We start from the raw sequence: 23,529 nt of genomic DNA on the forward strand, positions 1-23,529 counted from the left end.
GGGCCTCTGCCTTCCTTAGCAGACACCTGTCTTTCAAAACCGAGACAACCTGCCCACTCACATGCATCCTCAGTGTGATGGTGGTAAAGAAAGAAGTGATGTGATACTTCTGGCCTTCAAAATTCAGAATAGAGCACAGGCTGCAGGAGAGTGGGGTAGGGCAGGATCTCTCCTGACTGTACCAAACTCAAGACAGGAAATGGCTTCCTGTTGTAGGTTCATGCTTAGCTGGGGCTGTTCTTCAAGGACATGCAGCTCCAATGCAAGTGTTAACAGAGGCAGTGCTCCAGCACTTCACTGTTGTCTCCAGCTGTGGACTGAAAAAATGTTTTCCAATGAGACAGATGTATTGACAGCCCCTAAAGGGGCTCCACGAGAGCTGGAGAGGGACTTTGGACAAGGGCGTGGAGAAGGGGGAATGGCTTCCCACTGCCAGAGGGCAGGGATAGATGGGATATTGGGAAGGAATTGTTCCCTGTGAGGGTGGGGAGGCCCTGGCACAGGGTGCCCAGAGAAGCTGTGGCTGCCCCATCCCTGGAAGTGTCCAAGGCCAGGCTGGATGGGGCTTGGAGCAACCTGTGGAAGGTAGAAGGTGTCCCTGCCCACAGCAGGCAGTTAGAACAAGATGAGCTTTAAGGTCCCTTCCAACCCAAACCCAAACCAATCTGTGATTCTATTATTCTGTGAGCTGAAAGCCAAGTTCAAAGAGCTACTCCATGAAATTCAAGACATACAGACATTAACTGAATAAGCTTCATGGTCATCTTAGTTTTGTTGCAAGATTATTATAAAGCCTAATGAATTATCCTTTGTAAAATACTTTGAGATCTTGGGTGGAGCACACTTTGGAGTTGCAGAAAGCATTCCTTTCATCTCCTTGATTAATTATGTAACATGTCCAAGAGAGACTGATCCCATGCACATACCTCATTATCTCTCTACGCCTGTCTTCTTCCTTCTCACATATGTTTACTCTGTAAACTTTACCTTTGACAGAAGCTCTGGCTTAAGGAATCAGCACTCCCAAATGCATGTAGCATGTTACAGTGTATGATGGGATAAGTAGATAATTCTCTTTCAAAGGGAAGCCAAAGGTTTCTGCTTTGACCTTTCTACACTAAGAACTGAACTCCCAACACACTGGGAGCTGGTTTGTGAAATAGCACAAGACTGAAATATTTCCCTCCAGTGAGACCATGACAAAGGCTGAGCCAGCCTGGCCAGACACGAGGAACAGAACAGGTTACTGCAGCTGCTGGAGGAAAATATGTAAATAACTCCATGGTGATGGGCACCCAGCCAGCTGCAGTTGGACTGTGGATTTGAAAACTAAGCGCCAAATGGTTGTTTTGAAAAAACCCCTGGGTTTGTTTTCATTAGCATGGAGATCAGTTCCAGGCTTTATATAATAATAGTGCAGGGGTGTGAGCACTGTGTGCTCCCCTCCCACAGCTCCACCGGTGTAGCAATGATTTAAGTGATTCTTGGAGCAGAGCTGGGATTGCTCCTGGCTGATAACGCCAGCTTTGTGAACTCAGAGGAACTGCATTCAGAGTCAGTCCCCACCCTCCTTCACTGTGCTCTCCAAACTGCTAAATGGCTAAATGATGAAGGGCTTGCATGTGAAATGAGGGAACCTGAACTCCACGGGGTGCTGAGAATTGGGGCTACCTTGGCAGGCTGCAGAGGACACTTTTGTCTTTGGATCCCCGAAAGTGTAACTAGAATAAAATCCAGCTCTGTATGTGAAAGGGAAAACTCACAGTGTTAGAGATTATTGGCCCAATATTTCATTAAAAGTGATGCGAATAATCCCTTCCTTGATCTTAGTGTAATGTTGCTATTTATCTCTTTAAACAGCATCTGGTCTGCACAGGCACGCCTACAGTTCTGGCTCCAAAGGCTGCCACAGTCTGACTAGAAGGAAGCAGTGGTATTTTTCCTACCTGGCCAGCTCATCTGTTTTCAGTGGTGCTTTCACGGTATTCAACTACCAAGAAATCTGTTTTCCTATTAGTTTGGAAGAATTCCTGAGTCCTCCGGAGGCAGTGGGCATGAGACACAGTAGGTGATGCTACCCTGAAGGCTGATGTATCCCACCATACACCTCCTCCTGTGCCTGGGGAAGACTGTGAATGAGCTGTACTGCAGGAACCCTCTCTTTGGCTCCTGTGTTATAGACGGGGATCTTTTTAGCATGGGCTATTATAAGCAAATCACTCTGTAGAAAAATGACAGAGTGGAATTGTGGGAAGTTGGGCAGCCCTGAGCACTGACCCCCTCAGCATCTTCTTCTACCCCTTTTCTGTTGAGATGGGGGAAAATAAGAAGTGTTTTCTGAATTAAATTCTCATTTCTTTCTGATCACATGAGACCAGGGTCTCGTTCCAGTACAAGAGTCTAAAGGGCCACGCTTAGAAGTTACTCGCCTTCCTGCCACAAAAGAGTGAACAATTCCAAGCACAGACCAGAATTCTCTCTGTCCAGACTTGTTAACACTTCCCTCAGTGTGATAACAGCTTGAATTCTGCCTCAGTAAGGAGGTAAATGCTGTAGCAAAAGATTATTATTGTTCAAAACTCCTGTCAAACATTAGATGCTAGATTCAGAAACAAATACACCCTCTACACATTACAGTGTGATGTCTTGTCTCGAAAAAAAACCTTGTCCTACAGTCTGCTGTCTGTTTGCTTTAACCCCACAATTGTGTGCCACGTTCCTCTTTGCTCTTTTTTACATCTCAGCAAACTTTCTCATAGTGGATGAGGAAGGTTTCATCCATGACTCATGGCATACCATTCATTTTCTCTACTTGCTTTACTGCTTTCTGTCCTGACACTGCTGGAAGCAATTTTATTCAATGAAAGATAAAATTCAGGAGGAGAACTCCATGGTGAGGTATGAATGCTTCTTCCAGACTTGGAGTCATTGCTAGCAATTTTTTGAGCACTAATGTTGAGGCCAAATTGATTTTGGACTGGTAGGAAAATGTTATGTGATATATATTCAGTCCTTGCTCCTTCCTGAAATTAATGACAATATCTGAGACAATCAATGAAACATTGTCTGGCTGTTCAAGCAAGGTGAAGAACATGATGCAGAGGTGGAGTTAGGTGACTACAGTAAATATAGAAATAATTCTATTAAAGACATACAAATAAAAGAGTGTAAAATGAGAAAGAGGAGAGCATGGCAGCAGCTGCTGAGAAACCAAAGCAGTTAAGAAATAGCAGTGGAAATCCTGTATCTCCAGATTTATGAAAATGTCAGAGTCATTATGAAATCCCAGATAGCCTCAGAAAACTTGTTAGACACAAATGTACAGGAAACTGGTCAACGAATGACAAGGTGCTCTGTATCAAAGGATACACAATGTTTTCCTTTGTCTTTATTATGTACTGGAAGCAATTCCTTCATTTACCTGGTGGTAGAAGCACTCCAGAGCTAAACAGAGCCTGTCCCTACTGTCTGTGTCTGACATCCCAAAAATTTATTCTTATCCTACGCACAGTCAGATATATTGCAAGTGTCTTTGAGCTAGAGCTTCAATACTGAGCCCAAGGCTCTTCCAAGTTCCTGACTTTGTACCTGCAGCAGCTTCCTCCTCTGCTCCACTTTCCACAAAGTGGAAATTCTGGGAGAGTGGGCAAGACAGGAGCCTCAGTGTACTCTGAACAGGTTCCCAATCTGAATGCCCAGGAATGCAGCCCCAGGAATTGCCATGATCCTCTGTTTTCCCAGCCAGGTAAGACTGACACATCCCTATATTGTCCCTTTGTCAAACACTAAATTATTTTGTCTTGGGATAACAAATCCATTCTACTTGCTCAGAAGTTTATTGTACAGAAGGAGTTTATTGTAAAATTGTTTTGGGTAGCAAAGACCTGTCAAGGTCTCTAATGAAAAACCAATTGCTAAATATCAAGAGATTAATAACCATATTGACCCTGGTTCGATACTAAATCCCTCTCATAGTAGGGATCCAAGAGGACCAGTATTTGAACAGATGCCAATACCACAACTGAAACACGTGTTGCACTCCCTGGAAAACACAGCTGGTGAGTGGGCACTCAGCTTGCACTTCCCTTTCTTCCTTGATGCTTCCTCTCCCCATCTCACTGCCAAACCATTCTCTTTGGAAAAGTGAACATACATATTCTGTTAAACAAGGGGAGGTTGGTGTCAGGGATGAAAGTGTGCAAGTGTCCGGGTTACTGCTAAAGAAAAGGACTTTCTAAAAAATGTAGAAATTATCAGGCATTATTATTGATGCATATTTCAGGAAGTATATTTTGGAAAAAAAAATAGTTTACTGCAATACAATTGATAGCAGCACTATGAAAATACCCAGTAACACTAGAAGGCAAAAAAAACCCCCCCCAAACCAAACCCCAAAACACAAAAACTCTTGAAACATTCAAAGTTTCTAAGCCATTATCTAAAAAATCTGAGGGCTAAACTTCATGAACAAAGGGGATTTACATCCGGTTTACACTACCAATCACAATTAGGCAAAAAGCTTAAAATAATTTCAAAAATATGACAGATGCACAGATTATCTCATCAAATCAGAAGAGTAAAAACGAGCTAACCCAAAAATGTTTAGACAGAGGCTTTCAGCATTCTTAAAATATTTTTTCCTGTCTAACGCAACCAGAGTTTATAGCTGGTCTTCCACGAACTTGCTAGTGTTGGAAACTGAATGTTAAAGAGAGAAAAAGTCCACTCTAAGCGCACGGCTTGATGCTCAGGGTTATTTTTTTGTTGTTTGCTCCGGGGAAGGCAGTGCCGTTAGAGACGACACGGACTGCGTGGGGCAGGACAAGGGGCTGGGGCTGGGGCTGGAGCCGGTCCAGCAGCAGTTGGGTTGCAGTTTGCAGACAGGCGCCAAAATTCAAAACACGCATTGCACTGTACTGCAACTCCCAAGTGTGGCTGGAACAAAGAGCAGGAGGCGGATGGGGCAGGATCCGACCTCCCTGCGAGCAGCGACCACAGCACCCTGGGATTTGTAGTCGCCTCTCTGCTTCCTTTTCCAGATGCAGTCAGAAAGCTGAGATTTACGCCAAGTCGCACATCATATAATCAGATCTCACTGGCAGCGCCCTGCCGGCAGTGACCCTCATGCAGGGAGGTTGTGCCTTTCAGAAAGCGCACGGGGAGTGATCTTGCTTCCGTTTTAGCTGTCACTCATAAACAGCCCTGGGGAAACCCACTGATACCAACAGCTCCGCAGCCGGGTGTGGAAATTCCCGCCCTCGGCTCTCGGGAGGAGATGGAGGTGAAGGGGCGCTCAGTGCTGTCCCAGGAGAGGTGATGCCCGAGCAGGTGAGACAGGCACTCTGCTGTCTCACAGCAGCCAGGACAAATCCTTTCCTATCAGATGCACATTTTGAGACAAATGCATTCAGGTGAAAACCTGTGATTTATGCAGTGATTGAGAGACTTACAGCTATTTGCCCACATGGATATTGACCATCCAGAATTCCTGGGTTTATTCCAAGGTTTTCCAGTTTGAGGTGTACTTGATACTAGGATTTCACATGAAGATTGTTTTAGTTCTATTTTGAGGCCAAACACCTACTTTTTCACCGTGGGTCCATAAATTTTCACATCGTATGCTGTATTTTCTTGCTGTCTTCCCCTTTCTCTATCCAGACCCGTACCCCCACCTTTGCATAATGCTCTTGCTACTGTTTCTCTTTGCTCTTCATACAGATGACAGACTTTTGTCTGTTTTACCGACTTCGCCTTTTTCTCAGCCCTCCCTTGTAGCTGAAAGGCACAAGGCCAGGAACAGCTTTGGGAATGGTAATCCAGCTTATACTAGTTAATGTGCAAGAACTGACAAAATTTGGGGTCTTTGGGAAAAACAGTACTCCAAATATTTAGGAAGAGAAAACTTCTCAGTGGATTTTAGTTTGTACAAAGTTTGACTACATAGCCAAAAAACATCACTCTTTAGGCACTCCTAAAAACATCAACCTTGGGAGCGTCCAATCCATGTTTTCTCCATTTCAGCACAGACCTGGACCCTGGCCTGTGCAGAGCCGACAGCAAAGCACAGCAAAATCACACAGCCCACAAGCGGCTGTGGACGATGTTTTAGGGAACTACAGTGAGAACACACAAATACATCCTGTCAGGGAACCGATCACCCCACAGGCCTGAGCCCCGTACGTGGACCCGGGCTGCTGCTCCGCTGGGAGCGGATGAGGGTCAGTCCTGTCGGTCGCTCCGGTCCCTTCCGCTGTTGCCACCAAAACCTCTTCGCCTCAGAACCGGGCCCGCGCCCGATTCCGTCCTTGCCGCGCGGCCCGAGCCGCCCCCGCGCTCCCTGAGAGGACGCGAAATGGCGGGCAGCACTCCACCCGCGGCCATCTTGGCGCCGGGACTGCATGTCCCAGGCGGCGCCGCGGCGGGAGGGGCTGCCCGCCCGCCATCTTAGCGCTCCCTCCCCCCGGTGCGGCGGGATTGAATGAGTCGCTGCCCGCCCGCCCGCCAGCCCAGCGCCATGTCAGGCACTCCGAGCCGAGGCACCCCCGGCGGGACCCCGCTGTCGCCGACCCGCATCTCCCGGCTGCAGGAGAAGGAGGAGCTGCGACAGCTCAATGACCGCCTGGCCGTTTACATTGACCGTGTGCGGGCGCTGGAGCTGGAGAACGACCGGCTGCTGCTGAAGATCTCGGAGAAGGAGGAGGTCACCACCCGGGAGGTACGGCCGGAGTAGGGGACGAGCAGCGACGGCCCGTGGGGCGCCCCCCCCGCCTCCGTCCCGGGGCGGGTCCGCGGCCTGGGGCTCGCCCGGCCAGTTCCCGCCCGTTCCCTGCGCGTTCGGGGCGCGTTGTGGCGGCTCCGTGTGGCTGCCGCGCCATGCGCGTCCCGCCGGGCGGGGAGCGGGGGCTGTGCAGACCCAGCGCCTACCCGCGCGGCCCCTCGAGGCTGCCGGGGCTCTCTGGCCGCGGTGTCGGGCTGAGAGGCCACTGGCGACACATTCAAGGCGGCTCAGGCCGGGATTCGGCACCGGCAGGAGCCCGTGGCGGGAGGGGAGCGGGGCGGACGCTGCGCTGCGGGCGGTGTTGCCGGCTCCCGGGCCGGCCGGGCTGCAGCGTGGAGCCGCCGCGGGTCCCTTGGCCGCGGGCGGGGCTCGGCCGGGACCGTGGGCGGTCCGAGCCCTCCGATGCCCCGCGCCCACAGCACACGCGTACCGTGCTACCGGGGTGTTGGGTGTCCCCTACGGCTTCTCTCTTGACGGCTGATGCGATGGGATGGAAGATGTGAAAGGATTTAGACTGCCTTTGCCTCTCGCCGTAGGAAATCTTTTACAGACCCCATAAATACTCGGAATCAAATCCTTGTAAGCGACTCTGATTTGTTTCCTGGAATCTTGGAAGCAAAACTGGATGATTCTTTTTCCTAAGCCTTGTTTTTCCCTATTCTGTGGTGTCTGCTGCCCCCAGGACTCTCCTTCCCTTATGGCGGAAGGATGTAGTCGGTGACACACTGGGGATAGTCCCGTCCTGTGCAAGACCAAACCCCCTCAGCAAGGTGCGGTGTCCCAGCGCTGAGATGATGTCAAACTGCTGTGGAAAGCCTATCAATAAACATCCTGGACTGTAACTTCTGGGATGTGGTGGATTGCTGTGCCACTGTGTAGCTTTTAATTTTTTTTTTTGTTTTTCCTTTTTTACCCCTTAAGATGCTGATTTGATGATGCTTGGGGTGGTGGGAGGAAGGTTTGATTTAATTTAGTTTAAGCAGAGCAGATATGATAATGTCTTATCTGGGGAGTGGTTGGAGTACCTGCCATCAGTGCATGTATGCCCAAAACCGAAGTACTTTTAAAGTCCTTTTGTGTCACTTAATGATTGTAACTTCCATGCTTTCAAATCACTAGATATTTCTAAGCGTGAAACATCACTTGCCGTGTGAAATCATGCTATAAGCAAAATAACCACATCTAATTTAGGGAACTTCTAAGCTGTATATCGCTGGAGGCTAGAAGGAGTATCCCTTTGAAATGCAAGAGGCAGAATGTAATTCTGTTGACAGTACACATGTAGCAAGAGTAAGAGGGCAAGCAGACAACGTAGATATAATCTCATTAGACTTTTAACGTGAGCATAAACCAGCTCCTAACAGCAGTTCTGCGTGTTAGCAGCTCCGAAAAGTATCTGATGCAGTAACTGGAAAATAAACTTGAGAATTTTGATAGGAACCTTTTGGTTTCTTTGCCCTTGAGCTTTCCTTCTCAGGTATTTTCATCCAGACTTCAAAAAGGTCTTAATCCTTAGACACATTCTGACAAACTTCATCAGTTTCATCAAGCTCTTCTTTGACACTGACTGTTTGGCTTGTCACTGGACCACCTTTGTTAAATACTTTCCCCATCCCTTTAGGAAGGTTTATTTATTCTTTACATATATCCACAAAATGAAACTTTGTAGTTTTATTGTTTTAGTGCTGGATAGTGGACATTGGTTTAAGACTGTGGAAGCAGTAAAACTTCACATAGCTGCCAGATTTTGGTTTTACTGGAATGGGAGAATACTGTCCTTTCACTTTTGGGACCAACCTAGTAAACGGATTTTCTGCTGACAATTCAGTTTTCTTATTAACCATTGGAATTTGCATTCATAAAATGATTAGGCTTAGTGTGAAATAAGATACTAATTAAAAATAAACCCTCCAAATCCTGCAACTCCCTCCCAACAAACCCCAAAGCAGCTCTAACTTCTGTGTAGAAGCACAGCTGAACATAGTGCAGTGAAATTCGCATACAGTTCTCTCTGTGTTATTATATCTTTACATACACAAGCGTCGAAGCTCTAAATGCTTATAGGAGACCATTTTCTTTTTCCACAGTGTTCAAGATGAAAATTCTCACTGCTTGTCCTCAGCTGTGTGTAAATTTGAGTCTGATCTTATTTATTATTTATAAAAGCTGACTGAATATTCTATATTTTTTGGCTTATCTTTGGTAATGGCAGAAAACATCATCTGCCACTGTGGTAGGTGGTATCATGCACGTTGTGGGAGGCAGGCAGGAGGGGCTGCACACCAATGGGCTCTTGGTTACTACCTGAGACTTTTGCCTAGAGAGCAGATGATGGGGTCCATGATCGAAAGTGAATTTCTCAAGGCCGAGGATAGCTATAGCTAGCAGTAGACAGAACCATGGTACCATGAGAGAGATGTTTGTCCTTTGCTTGTCACTCCAGTATCCCACAGGGACCATACTTGAGCTGGGTGAGGTCGTTATTGACTGACATGACGTGTCCTGAGTAACGGGTGACTGTTCCTGACACCCCCTGCCCCCACCCTGCATGCATGGGAACAGTTTTGATCTGTGCTCAAAGCTCTGGTTTAGGGTAGTGTCTTCTAGATGAGAGAAGTTCTACTGATGCTGCTCAGGCAAGGACTGTAGTCACTGTTCTGCCAAAGATTCTTTAATCATTAGCTGATCAGGATGTTCTTTTTCCTTGTTTCAATCACCAATTTGAACAAGATTGCAGAAAGCAGCCGTTTGCTGTTCTGTGTGGCAGTCTCAGCATGGCCTTTCAACAATATCATTCCTATTGTTCTTTTTGATGAACACAGGGCTGCCATCTCTTAATAGCAGAGAAAAGGAGCTTTGCAGTTGATTCATCTTTAGTTCTTTATCAATTATAGCCTTTTTCCTACCCTGTCCAATGCTGCTTTACCTTTACTTGTATGCAATAGGTGCCTAGACAAATAAAAAGTGTATGCAGTAAGCCCTCAGACAAATGCAAAAAAGTTTGCAGATGTAGCTGGGGGAACCTCTAACTCCTCATTCCTTCTCTGTTTGTTCTGCTCCATCACTGCCCTTGTGTAGGTTGGCCTGTGACAGAAGAGAAATTGAGTTCATCCCCTTGTTTTTCTACATCCCTAGTACATGATTGATGCTGTTCTCACTGTTGGGGTCACTGTTGCAATAACCTGATTTGTGAGGCTGGGAGGGGAGATACTGGGAGAGCTAAGAGGAGAGTCCTAGAGCTCTCCTCAATTCCCTTTTACTAACTCCCTGCCCTCTCCTGCAGTGCTTATGGTTGCAGCCTTCCAGAACAGATGTTTTGATGGGGATGGGAGGGATTACTGCACTGTTCTGAGGACACCCCACTGTGCTCACCCTCAGAAAGGAGAATTAGAGAGATAAATAAGATAAGATCCCTGGGAATGTCAGCTGCTGGCAGCAATTGCCCTTGTGACAAAAGCAGTATCTATGGGGGTTCCCTCTTTGCCTGTGTCTTCCCAGCTCTGTGGGTGTGAGTGCAGATGGCTGCAATCTCACCTGGTTTCCTCTTACCTGCCAGTGTTGGCGCTACCGTGCCCTTTTGTGTGCACCATGTGTGGTGACCAGAGCTACTGTCATGACCAGGATATTAGGGTCTGATGTTGCCTAGTTGCCACCTGCAAAATACATGCTCAGATGCTGCTCTGGATGTTGGGTCACTCAAGTTGCAGCCTCTAAAATACTGGGTTAAATGGTTTTCTGGCACTGTAGACATCATCTGGGAGGTGACATACACATCTTCATTGTTCTTGAGAGCTTGACTGATATTCTTGGAGAGTCTGAGCCATAGCTGACTGGCAGTCCTTTGTCAATCTTTAACTGGCTAAATAAGACCATACTGAGCCACACCTGGTGGGAATACACTTCTGGTTTACACATTAATGTGTGCTAATGAGATTAATGTTTCATCACCAAATTTGTCTGGAGTCACTTGTGATTGGCTGGAGCATGTTTCTTGCCTAGCACGTTGGTTCAGTGCCTTCTTGACATGTTTCAAGTCTTCACTGAGTGACATCTTGCAGCTTTTCTCAAGCGGTTGCTTTGGGAGGGTCTGTGTCGGTGTGCCTGCCATTGACCCACTGCCTAGTGAGCTTTGAATGCTCCCGGCACAGGTACGTGAGAGCATCCAGCAGTTGTGTCTTTCAGAGTCGGCTATGGAAACATCTCTGTTTTCTCTTTTCTATTTCCTTGTTCCCTGTGTTGGCCAATTAAAACCTTCCAGGCTCTTTTGCTAGCAAAAGAGGGGGGGGGGGGAAAAGTGAAAGCAACATTTGTTACACAATACGGGTGTCGAGGTTGGTCTCTGCAGGAAGAGTTATGTTTGGGTGCACATGGACATGAAGTGGATTGGGCTGCAGCATGTCCTTCTGTTTTCTGCTGAACTCCATTTTCAGGTTTTAGTTCTATTTTTTCCATCATCTTCAGATGGGGTTTACATTTTCACAGTGGAGGGACCCATTTGCTGGCTGAACCTGTCATCTGGGAAGGTTTGTTGCTGCTTGCCAGGGCTTGTGTTCTGGACATTGTAGAGAGGCTGCTGAGGCTCACATGGCCATATGGATTTTATCCCTTCTGCTTTTCCACAAAGGGACCAGTGCTAGTGACAAGAGGGACCTGAAGAGTATCAAACATAACTACATGGCTCTGGCTGATTGTTGGAGGTTAGGACTTGTCCTTTTTTTTTTTTTTTTTTCTTTCTTTCTTTCAGGGAATTTTTCTCCCATTTGTTTCCTAAGAGACCAGAGTGATAGATACCTGAGAGACAAAAGATGTGGCCAGGATGGGCGGAAGGGGTGCAGCTGGCTGGAGTCTCTAAGCTGGGGGGCTTTCTCTTGGGAAATGCAGAGATACCGCGAGGTTTTGGCTGGGGGTCAGGGGCTGGGCTCAGCTCCTTGCTCACTCTTGGGGTCGGAGGGGAGATGGTTGGGCTGCTGCTACTGCGGGGAGAATTCACTGCCACTGCAGAGCTCTGTCTTGCACTGCTTTCTCCTTACTGTGGGTGAGCCTTTGCTCGTAAGAGCAGCCTTTGCACTGGGACCTTATCAATGCCTCACTTCCCTGGGAAGGACCCTCACCATCTACGTGGGTGCCTCAGGGGAAAACCCAGGGCCCTGAGCCCCTCCAAGGGAGCATCTCCTGGCTGCTTCTACCCAGCCCCGCTGCTTTCTGCTGGTGCTTCCTGCTTTTTGCTATGATTTAACGCGACACCCTGGGTCTGCCTGACCACTGCAGTTCTTTCCCACTGCTCCAGATTTTTTGCTACACTTTGTTTGCCACCCGCGTGTGCCCACCTCTGCCGTTCCAGCCTGCTGCTGCGAGGTTCCTGCTGCAGTCCATTCAGCTTCCCGAGTGCCGCTGAGCCCGGCCACCCCAGCGAGTGTGTCAAGGAAAGCCCCTTCTCTCCCTCTGCCGCCGCCTCAGCCGCCATTGCCGTGTGGAGAGGCGGCCGCGCTCGCGCCACAGCGCCCCCTGCAGGCGCGGGGCAATCAGCGCCCCCGCCCTGCCCGGCCGGGAGCCACCAGCGCCCCTGGCGGCCGCGAGCGGAGCTGCGCCGAGGGGAAGGTGCCGGCAGCCGGGAGCGGCCGGGCCTGGGCTCTGCTGCTGCTCGTTGGTGCTGCCGCTGCTGTTTGTTCATCTCCTTGCACATATCTAGATACACTAGTAAAGAACTCCTACTCCTTTTCCCATATCTTTGCCTGAAAGCCCCTTAATTTCAAAGTTACAATAATTTGGAAGGAAGGAGGTCACATTTTGTATTCCAAGGGAAGTTCCTGCCTGCCTTGGCAGGCACCTGTCTTTCAAACCAAGGCAGTGATTGTCAGTGGCATCAGGGCCCAGGTGGTGTGGGGAGAGTGAAGGGTTTGAGGATAGCTGAGCAGATCCTGCGGAGCAACTCTGGATTGCACAACTGCTGTTGGATTCTACAACAAACCCCAAGCACAAATAGAGGCTGGGTGGAGAATGGATTGAGAGTAGCTTTGGAGTGAAGGACTTAGGGGTGGTGGTGGGTGAGAAGCTCAACCTGCCCCAGCCATAAGCACTGGTCCCCAGAAACCCCCCCTGTGCTGGGCTGAGCCCCCAGTGTGGGCAGCAGGGGAGGGAGCGATTCTGCACCTCTGACCTGTTCAGGTGAGACCCCACCTACAGAGCTGCCCCAGCCCTGGAGAACACCATCAGAAGGTCGTGGAGCTGCTGGAGGGAGTCCAGGGGACATTGCAGAGATGCTTCAAAACCTGGAACGTCTCTGCTATGGAGATGGGCAGAGAGAGTTGGGATTCTTCAGTCTGGAGAAGAGAAGGCTCTGGGGAGACTTTAGAGCCCCTTCCAGTACCTGAAGGAGCTCCAAGAGGTCTGGAGAGGGACTTTGGACAAGGGTCTCGAATAACAAGACAAGTGGGAATGGCTTCCACTGCCAGAGGGCAGGGTTATGTGGGGTATTAGGAACAAATTCTTCCCTGTGAGGGTGGTGAGGCCCTGGCACAGGTTGCCCAGAGAAGCTGTTGCTGCCCCATTCCTGGAAATGTTCAAGTCAGATTGGGGCTTGGAACAACCTGGGATAGTGGAAGGTGTCCCTGCACATGGCAGGGGGTGGAATGAGATGGGCTTTAAGGTCTCTTCCAACCCAACCCTGTTGTTCTGTAATTCTGTGACCATGGAACTGTCTTTCAGGATTCACAACTGCTTCAGAGAGACAGGATCCACCTGACTAAATGTCCAGTATACAGCTGGATAGCCATGTCACATTATGGGTGAGCAGCTGGCTCAGGCGTTGAGCACAAAGGGTTATAGTGACTGGGGTGATGTCAGGCTGACATTGGTCACTAGTGGGGTTCCATAGGGTTCCAACCTCAGCCCAGTTCTCTTCAACATCTTCATCAATGACCCTTGAATGCAGGACTCAAAGGAATACTAAGAAAGTTTGCCAATGACACTAAATTGGAAGGAGCTGTCAAATCCTGCAAGGGCAGAGAGGCCCTCCAGAGAAACATCAACAAATCAGATAGATGGGAAATCACCAACCATGTGGAGTTTAACAAGGGCAAGTGCCAGATACTGCCCCTGGGACAGGGCAGCCGTGGCTGTGTGGATGGACTGGGGAACAAGAGGCTGAAGAGGAGCTACAGAAAGGGACCTGGGGGTCCTGGTTAATGGCAAGTTGGATCCGAGTCAGCAGTGCCCTGGAGCCAGGAGGGCCAGCCGTGTCCTGGGGGGCATCAAGCCAACTTGGCGAGGGAGGGGATAGTTTTGGGCACCACCATATAAAAAAGACATTAAGCTAATAGAGAGTGTCCAAAGAAGGGCCACAAGGATGGGGAAGGGTCTAAAGGAGCTGCTGAGGGCACTTGGTTTGTTCAGCCTGGAGAAGGGGAGACTGGGGGGACACCTCAATGCCATCTTCAGCCTCCTCATGAGGGGCAGGTACCAGTCTGTACAGTCTTGTGACCAGTGACAGAGCTTGAGGAAACAGCATGAAGCTGAGTCAGAGAAGGTTTAGGCTGGATATCAGGAGAAGGTTTTTTCCCAGGAGGTGGTTGGGCACTGGACAGGCTCCCCAGGGAAGTGCTCACAAGGTTGCCAGAGCTCAAGGAGCATTTGGACAACACTCTCAGGCACGGTGTGATATTGTTGGGGTGTCCTGTGCAGGGCCAAGAGTTGGACTCGATGCTCCTGACAGGCCTAACTCAGCATATTCTGTGATTCTTTGAAAGTTGTTCTGGTATCCTTTCACAGAAGCAAAAGCAGCAATTTTACATGGTCTGTACATTTTAGCTGATACACCTTTCAAATAATCTTGTGTTCCAAAAAATATAAAGGTATAGAAGACTTTGAGGTGCCTCATACAGTCTGTGTCACTGATTATATATTATTTTGGGACAGGGAGAAGTCTGTAGTTCTTTATCCTCTGAGGTAGAGAACAAGAGTGGAAGCTCATTTCTGAACAGTTCACGTTTCTGTAGTTCATCTGGTTTCAGATTCTCCGTAGCTTTGTAGTGCAAAAGCAGCAGAGTCAAAATGGGCCCTTGGCCTCATAGTCCACAAATTGTCCTCAAGTGTTTAAAACAATCTCTCAAAGCAGCAGTATTGGAAATAAGGGCAAATAATTGAAGCCGAGATGGTAGGGTGCACTGATCTAGTTCAGTTTATCTCTTGGGAAGGCTTGCACATTTCAAACATAGCATGTTTTGTTGCAATCGTAATAAAAACTAAATCTTTGGGACTGCTCATTAATTGAAAATGTTCAATATAGATTGTTCTTAAATGGCAGAAATCATATCGTACACCATTTTTCAAAGAAACTTATGGGTAACCTGGTCCTATGTTTCAGTTCTTTGATAGTCGTTGGGATGTTCTCATTTTTTTTTTTCCCCTTAGGTGAGCGGAATCAAGAGTCTCTATGAGTCTGAACTGGCTGATGCTCGAAGAGTTCTGGATGAAACTGCCAAAGAGAGGGCTAGATTACAAATTGAAATAGGAAAACTGAGAGCAGAACTTGAGGAGTTCAATAAAAGGTGAGGAGAGTATTCCTTTTTTTTTATATATATATTTGCTGTGGAAATTATACAAATGATGCTTCTTAAAATGCCTTTTGGAAGCAGATCAGTGAGAAGATACTGGCTTGTCACAGGGAGAATCCTTCAGCTTGTTGGTAGAGCTGGTCAGAGTACATAATTCCAGCAGAATATACACAAGTGTATTTGTAGATGTAAGATGAATATCATGTGATTTGAGGCTCAAACAAATGGCTGTGCCTGCTTTGTCCTGTTGTACCTCCCCTTACGTGGACACGCGTGTGTGCAGCTGCTTGGTAAACTGGATTGAGAAAATGATCTCGATTAAAATTGATCCATCCAAGGAGGGTTAATTCATCATTTTTGTAGCCTGGTTCACTGTACGACTGATGGGAGAAATGGAAGAAAAGGGAAAGGGTAGCCATGAGCAGTTTGGGAATATGGAAGCAGTGTTGCCTTGAAAATACATGATGCTACAATGTAAATGTGCTGGGAAAAGATCTCGTACTGATTAAATTTTTAAAAACTGCTGTTCAGTTTGCTTCACAGAGAACTGGCATAATGAACCAGTTCCTGAAGCCAAGTAGTAGCCATTATTTCAATACCCATGGGAATTTTTGTAATCAAATACTGTTTAGCAGTAGAAACTTCATTTTAAAATTAATATATGTGGTGGCAAAAAATCAATTTTTGCTTCTAATTTAGTTTTGGTACCTATTTTAATAGATAAGATTTGGGAATTACAGATTTTTCCTGAGCGGGTCATTATGTACATCACCTTTTTATCAATGTTGTCGGCCATAAAATAGGTTTTAATCTGTTGGTGCCACTGCAGGCCTACTGTAAGTCTCTCATCTCTCTTCATTTGCAACTAAGTGGTTATAAAAGGACTTAAGTGTTTCCCTCCCTTGTCTTTTTTTTTCCTGACTAGGTAGTTGATTTATGATAAAGTACTTCATGTTTTCTCTGTAAACTTTGCTATATCACTGGATGCTCATTTTCTATGCTGGGCCCTCTTTTAAAGTCAGCTATCAGAGATATTTTTGAACTTTGCCCTAAAACAACTGTTCAAATATGAAATAGCAGTAGTGTAGGCATCTGCATTTGTGTGAGTCGGTGTAAAGCCTATTGAAGCACAGCCAATACCATAGGCCTGCATGTGGTCAGACGACCTGTGCACTGGTGTTCGTGGACTCGGTTAGCTCAGCTTTTGTCAACCATGAAAAACCCCTCTGGTAACTAGGTCAGCCATAAAACCCCTGAAGTGCAGTGAGGTGAATCCCACCCAGCCCTACTGGGATGTTCCTGTTGGGACTGTTTTTCCCCTTCAAAGCCTCAGGCCAGCAGTCTTGGCATTTATTTTGGATAGTATATTTTGCATGGCAGTTGGCATCACGTGGCCTTTAGGGTTGTTTCTCTTGTCTCAGGATAGCAAGTGGTCTTCTTGCTTGGCTTTTAAAGCAAACTCCAGAAGAGAACAACAGTAGTAACTGGGAATTTGGTTCACCTCTTGTGTTCTGCAAGATACTTCTCTGTTTTGATTAAGGTATCCTTGTAAGAAGTATCTTCACTTGGTAGGTAATGAGAATCCAGTTGATTCCTGTTCTTTAGACTTTTGGTAGCCGTAAGAGATTTTACAAATACCTTTGTTGTAGAAAGTTGTGCATGTAAAGTGATGGTGTTTTCCCTTGGATCACCTCCCTCATTCCTTTGTTTGGACAACTGAGTTGCCCCTTACCAGTCACTTCAATGACCAATTCTACCAAATTGACTTTTTGTTTGTCTTCTGCGATAGATGAGGAAAAAATACCTGGTTTTCTGGGTTTCTCTCTGTTTTTACAGTTCATAGCAGTAGAGTTGAATTCTTCTTCAGCTTCAGAGTTTCTTCTACCAAATTCCTTCCAGTCCATTGAGATGTTTGTGTTGTACTTGGAGTGTTCTCAGGGTGTCTGGCTTGTCATGTGGCCACATTTTAAGTATGACTTTGCAAATGCAACTTTTAATTTTTTGTCTGATTTGCTGTGTTCACTTGACATCTAGCTCATTACTGAAGCTTCCCTGTCTATGCTTATGGTCAGATGTTGCTTCTCTCAGGCCAAACTTGCTTTGAGAACTGTGTGTAGTGGAAGAGTAGGTTATTGCATAATTTTATATTCACTACTATTACTTCTGTCTCTCTTTCAAGCTCATTACAGAGGAGAGATTTAAGGATGCCACCACAGTCTGGCCAGAAGGGATCCCAAACACTGTCATTCCGTTGTTTGCTTGGAATAGGTTGGGTTGCTGGGACAGGAGATAATAGACTTCCCTCAAGACATAGGATCCAAACACAGTCAAGCTACTGCTTTAAAAGAAGATTCCACCTTTCTTTTTTTCTCCCAAAACCTGGGTTTGTGAGCATGGAAAGCCTTGAAGGCACTGAAGATACTCCAGGGAGGCCACGGGGTGTGGTTGGAGGTGGTGAGATCAGGCCTAGTTTGTGTCCGAAGGAGCTTGAGGCTTACCCTGCTTTTAGTTCCTTCTTGGGGCTGTCTACTTGCACAATTTCAACTTGTGGAGCAGCTGACCAAGCTGCATCCAAGAGCCTTGGATGGAACACAAGGATTTGTGGCAGTGTCTGTGGTCTAGGAAAGAACAAGGTTTTTCTATCAGTGTAATGGACTTCAGAGCAAGCACTTCTGCTTATGTCTTTCTGTATCTTGTTCAAATACTGACAGATGACACTACCTCAGGGTTCCACGTGAGTGCAGATTCAGCTCCCAGGGTTTGGATTCTGGGGCACATATTTTGTTTAGTTTAGATTTTTTTTTTCTCTTACTGTGTTACTGATGTTGTAACATTTTTGGAGGATTTTTAGTGTTTGGGATAATTGAATATAATTTTGCTTAGTAAGTCAACAAGAAGCATCCCAAGGCTTGTTCTAGAGTAGTTTGTAGACCAAAGGTCTACTTAGCCTGTTAATTGATCTCTGTTGAAAGCCATTCATCTAGAGAAGAAAAGAGTGTAACATGCATAGCAGCAGTTCTCTGGAATACTCTTCCAGTCTTCAGCAATTCCTTTCAGCTAAGGGACTTCCTGATGTCCAGCTGGATTCTGTATAATAGCCATCATAGGTTTACATTTCAAAGTGTGACCAGTATCCTGAGACCAGCTGTTTGTAGAGTTCTTAGACATAGCAAGGGGATTCTGAGCTTACCTACATATTGTAGGTATATGTGTTGTATAAACCTGTTGTTCAATCCGCCTGCCCAGTTTCATTGGTTCATTTATCCCTTTATTTTTGTATTTTCGTTCATATCTCCTAGGATTTTTCTCTTTAATGATCTCTTTTTTTCAAGTGGAAACATTTTACTGCTTCTATTCCTGAAGCTGCTCTGTGCTTTCAATCAACATTTTATCCCCTCTGTAATTTTTCCTGTTTTAGTGTATCCTCTTGGGAAGGAAGGCTCGCAGAATTGGAACTTCAGCCGGTATTCAAGATGCTGTTGTACAGTAACAGTGTTCAATGTCTTGTTCTCTATTTTATTTATGAATAATTTCTTAAACATGGTTGTATTTTGAGTGCTTCTGAGCTGCTGATGTGTGAAGAAGGGTAAGCTCCAGACAGTATTTTACATCAGAGTCAGAGATGTCTCCCAAGGCCCTAGTGAGTGGCAGGGATCCTACAGAACTCAAAAGTGTTTTGTGGTAACCAGATTTGCTGTGGCCTTTTTGGGCAGAGGTGAAGTAAGGCCCTCTCAGAGCCCTTCTGTGCAGGGTTCCTACCCCTGCTTATGTTCCTTGCCTTCCTTTACAAAAGGCAAATTGAATCTGAATTTTTGAATTCTTTTTTATTTATGCATATGCCCACTACTTTTCTTCATTGATGCCTTTGTCTAATTTTACCTGTGCAATTATCAGAGAAGGATGTTGTGGGGGGACTTTATCAAAGGCCTTACAGAAGTCCAGACAGACAATATTCATAGCCCTTCCATGATGAAGTGACTCCATCAGTGGACAAGGGAAGGCCGCTAGGTTGATTAAACAGAACTTGGAGAAGCTGTACTGGATGTCTTGAATCACTTCCTTGTGCTCCATGTGCCTTAGCAGAGCTTCTAGGAGGATCTGCTCCATGATGTTCCCACGTACAGAGGTGTGGCTGACAGGTCAGTAACTCCTAGAGTCCTCCTTCTCACCCTTTTGAAAAATGGGTACAATGCTTCCCTTTTTTCTGTTACCTGGGCCTTCATCTGACTGCCATGACATTTCAAATGTCATGGAGAGTGGCTTGGCAGCTACATCAGCCAATTCTTCAGGACTCTGGGGTGCATCTTGTCAGGTCCCATAGACTTGGGTATATTCAGGTTTCTCAGCTGGTCACAAACCTGACCTTCTCTTACAGGGTGAGCTATTTTGCCTTCCCAGTTCCTGTTTTGTGGTCCATCTACTCAAGAGGTTGCCATTGAAGGGTGAGGCAAAATAGTTGTTAAGTACATCAACCTTCTTCTCGTCTGTTATTACTTTGCCAGTCTTGTTCATCAAAGAAGTACACCTGCTTTGACCTTCCTTTTCTGACTAACATACCTGTGGAAGCTCTTGTTATTCTTGGTGTCCCTTGCCAAGTTCAGCTGCACCTTGGCCTTACTGACCCTATCCCTACACAACCAGGTAGCATCTCCATACTCTTGCCAGGATACACTGCCTCTGCATTATCCTCTTGCTTTTTAGTTTGACCTGCTGGTCTCAACTCATCCATACTGGTCTCTTGCCTTCCAGTCCTGAGGATCACGAGCTCTTGTGCTCTAGAAGATTTCCTAGAAGATCTTCTTCCTTGTCCCTGAGGGCAGTTCCCCAGGGGGTGCTATTGACTAACTCCTTGAACAGTAGGCAGTTTGCTTTCCTAAAATTCATTCTTCATTGCTCTTCATTTGACCCATGTCTCTCAGGACTTCAAACTCCTGGACTGCATGATCACTGCAGCCCAGGCTGCCTCCTGTCCTGACATCACCGATTGGCTCACTTGTATTGGTGACCGTCAGGTCCAGTATCTCATCCCATCTGGTAGAGCTGTTTATTACCTGGCTTGACAAGCTATCCTCAGTGCTTTCCAACAGCCTCCTGGTCACCTGCTACTTTTCCAGCAGATGCTGGGATGGTTGAGGTCCCATAGCAGGATGAGTCTACAAGTGCAATGCCTCCTGTGGCTGGAGCAAAAAGGCTCCACTTGATCAGTCAGCCAGGAGTAGAACTACAAGGGTTCCCATTGTTGCCTTGGTCTCTGATTCTTACCCACAGGCTTTCAAAATGCTCATGGTTGTTCTTCAGAGACAGCCCTCCACATTCAATCCACTTCTTGGAGAGGGCAACCCCTCCACCCCTCCTTCCTCACCTGTCCCTTCTCAACAGCCTGTAGCTGTTGATAATTGAAGTCCAGTCATACGATTCATCCCAGCAAGTTTCAGTGGCAACTAGGTCGCAGCTTTCCAGCAGCACAGTGGCTTCCAGCTCCTCCTGTTTGTTGCCCACCCTGCATTCATTGGTGTAGACATACAGCTGGGCTGTCGGCTGTGTCATCTTCTTAGATGAATGCCCGTTAATTTCTTGGAGGTGTTTCACGTGTGTTTCCCTATTGGCTCCTATTATCTCAGGAGCCACCAGCTCATAATCTCCGTAAGATTTCCAGAGTACCCACTGGAAACTGGACGTGAGTCTGAGGGGTGAGGGGGGCAAGGGGCAGGAAGCACTTCCTTCTAATGAGAAAGAACAGCCAACCAAAACGTGTGTGGTGCAGTTGATGCACCGGAGGGAAGGGATGCCACCTAGAGAGATCAGGACAGGCTGGAGAAGTGGGCCTGTGTGAACCTTAGGAAGTTCAACAAGGCCAAGTGTAAGGTCCTGCGTATGTGTTGGGTCATTCCCATCACAGACACAGAATGGATGGGTGGGAATGGATCAAGAGCAGCCCTGAGGAGAACCAGTCGATGGATCAAAAACTGAATTTGAGCTAACAGTGTGCACTTACAGCCCTGAAAGCTGATCATATCCTACGCTGGATCAAAAGAAGTGTGGCCAGTGGGTCAAGGGAAGTGATTTGCCCCCTCAAGCCCACTTGGTGTACTGTGTTCTGTTCTGGGGACCCAACATCAGAAGAATGTGGACTGCTGGAGTGAGTCCAGAGGAGGCCACTGTCTTGGTTTGAAAGACAGGTGTCTGCCAAGGAAGACAAAAGTCTCCCTTGAAATGAAAAAGAAAATGCAACCCCCTTCCCTCCGAATTATTATAATTTTGAAATTAAGGGGCTTTCAGGCAAAGATATGAGGAACAGGAATAACAGTTCTTTACTGTTATATATCTCTATGTGTATAACCAGTCAAACAAACAGCAATAACTCTGGCAGTAACAGCAAACAATCCCAAACCCAGTCCCAGCCTCCTCGGCTGTCAGGCCCTTTCCCCTCGGGTGCAGTTCCGCTCGCAGCCGGCAGGGGCGCTGGCGGCTCCCGGTGAGCAGGGCAGGTGCGATGGTTCCCCCGCGGCTGCAGGGGGCGCTCCGGAGCGAGCTCGGGGAGCACGCGGCACGGGTGCCCCGGGATCCCGGGAAGGGATGGAACAAAGGCTTCACAAACCCTGGGCAGCCGATCCCGGTGTCCGGCCGGACCCTCGGGAACAGCAGGCTGGAACGGCAGGGACGAGCACAAATCCCGGGTGGCAGACGAGATGTATCCAAACTGCGGTGGGAACCCCCCGGAGGTCTGGGCAGGCAGGGTGAGCAGGGCTACAACGCAGCGAAGGCTCGAAACAACGGCAGGGGCAGGGCGGCCACGGCCCAGCTTCCAGCGGGGCAGGGAAGGTGGGCTTGGGATCGCGGGGTTTCTCCGGTAGAAGGAAGGAAGGCAGGCAGCCGAAAAAGCAGAAGTCTTCAGTGCTGACGAGTTCCTTCAAGCCTCTCTCTCCATCCAAACACCAGGAACTAACAGCCCACAAACTCAGGTGAAAAAGAGTAGCCCGATGGACCCCTCCCCCTGTGGACAGGTCTTTTGTTTTTCTTCAGCACCCAGTAATTTGTCCCCCTGGCAACATGTATGGGGAAAATTCTTTAACAGAAAAAGAAAACAGAAGGGAAACTCCTAAAACCCCAGCAGCCATGTGTTCTGATGTTCTGAGGGCTGAAACCCCTCTGCTCTGAAACCAGGCTGGGAGAGCTGGGGTGTTTACCTGGAGAAGAGAAGGCTCCAGGGAGAGCTCTGAGCCCCTTCCAGGGCCTAAAGGGGCTCCAAGAGACAGAATGGGACTTTATACAAGGCGGATAGTGGTAGGACAAGGGTGACATAGGGCAGCATTGGATGGGATATTGGAAAGAAATTCTTCTGTGTGAGGGTGGTGAGGCACTGAATCATCAAATCATAGAATATCTGGAGCTGGAATGGACCCACAGAGACCATCAAGTCAACTCCTGGCCATGCACAGACACCCCAAAATTCCACCCTATGCCTGAGAGTCTTGTCCAAATTCTCCTGGAGTTCTGGCAGCTTTGGGGCCGTGACCATTCCCTGAGGAGTCTGTTCAGTGCCCCACCACCCTCTGGGGGAAGAACATAACATCCAACCACTGGTTGCCCTGAGAGAAACTGTGGCTGCCCCATCTGTGTGGAAGTGTTCAAAGCCAGGCTGGATGGGGCTTGGAGCTAACCTGGTCTAACGGAAGGTGTCACTGCCCATGGGAGGGGTGAAACAAGATGAGATTTAAGGTCCCTTCCAACCCAACCCGTTCTGTGATTCTGTGTATTTTATAACATATACAATACATACATATTTGTGCTATTTGTACCTTGAATGCAACTCGTGAATGTAGAAGTTTTTCCTTTGAACCAAGTTTGTAACTAGGTTCATAAAGCAGTTGGGTAGTTTCACTTAATAAAAAGTTAAATATCTTTAGGATGTTTGAACACCATTTATATTATGTAAGGAACAGCTTAACTTTTAAAGATGTTTGTATCAGGAGTAGGGACATATTTTTAAATCTAGAATTAAAATATTGTTGTAAAAATAGCCATTCTCATATTATTCTGTAGCAGGTATGGTTCTGTCCTATATGCTGTGTAACGGCTTCCAGTGTTTGTGTTTTCATCTTCAGCTGTTTGACAAAACTTTTGACTGCTGGAGGGAGGGGGTAAGTGGAGGAGGTATGGATGAGGTGCACAACACTTCTGCTTGGGTAGAACGCCATC

General features: G+C 47.2%; 1 protein-coding gene across 1 annotated transcript in view; it reads left to right on the forward strand.

The window, feature by feature from the left end:
* The first annotated feature begins 6,373 nt into the window (after positions 1 to 6,373).
* The window catches only part of LMNB2 (lamin B2), a 37,162-nt gene continuing 20,006 nt past the window's right edge, over positions 6,374 to 23,529 (forward strand). Inside the window, exons 1-2 of the mRNA XM_042023220.1 lie at positions 6,374 to 6,715; positions 15,188 to 15,324. Of these exons, the coding sequence (XP_041879154.1) occupies positions 6,479 to 6,715; positions 15,188 to 15,324 (374 nt within the window). The 5' untranslated portion in view covers positions 6,374 to 6,478. The remainder of the gene's footprint in view (positions 6,716 to 15,187; positions 15,325 to 23,529) is intronic.

This window comes from Corvus kubaryi, unplaced genomic scaffold, assembly GCF_017639235.1.
Source record: "Corvus kubaryi isolate FWS band 111438036 unplaced genomic scaffold, C.kubaryi_AGA036_p1.0 37241, whole genome shotgun sequence".
Lineage (NCBI taxonomy): Eukaryota > Metazoa > Chordata > Aves > Passeriformes > Corvidae > Corvus > Corvus kubaryi.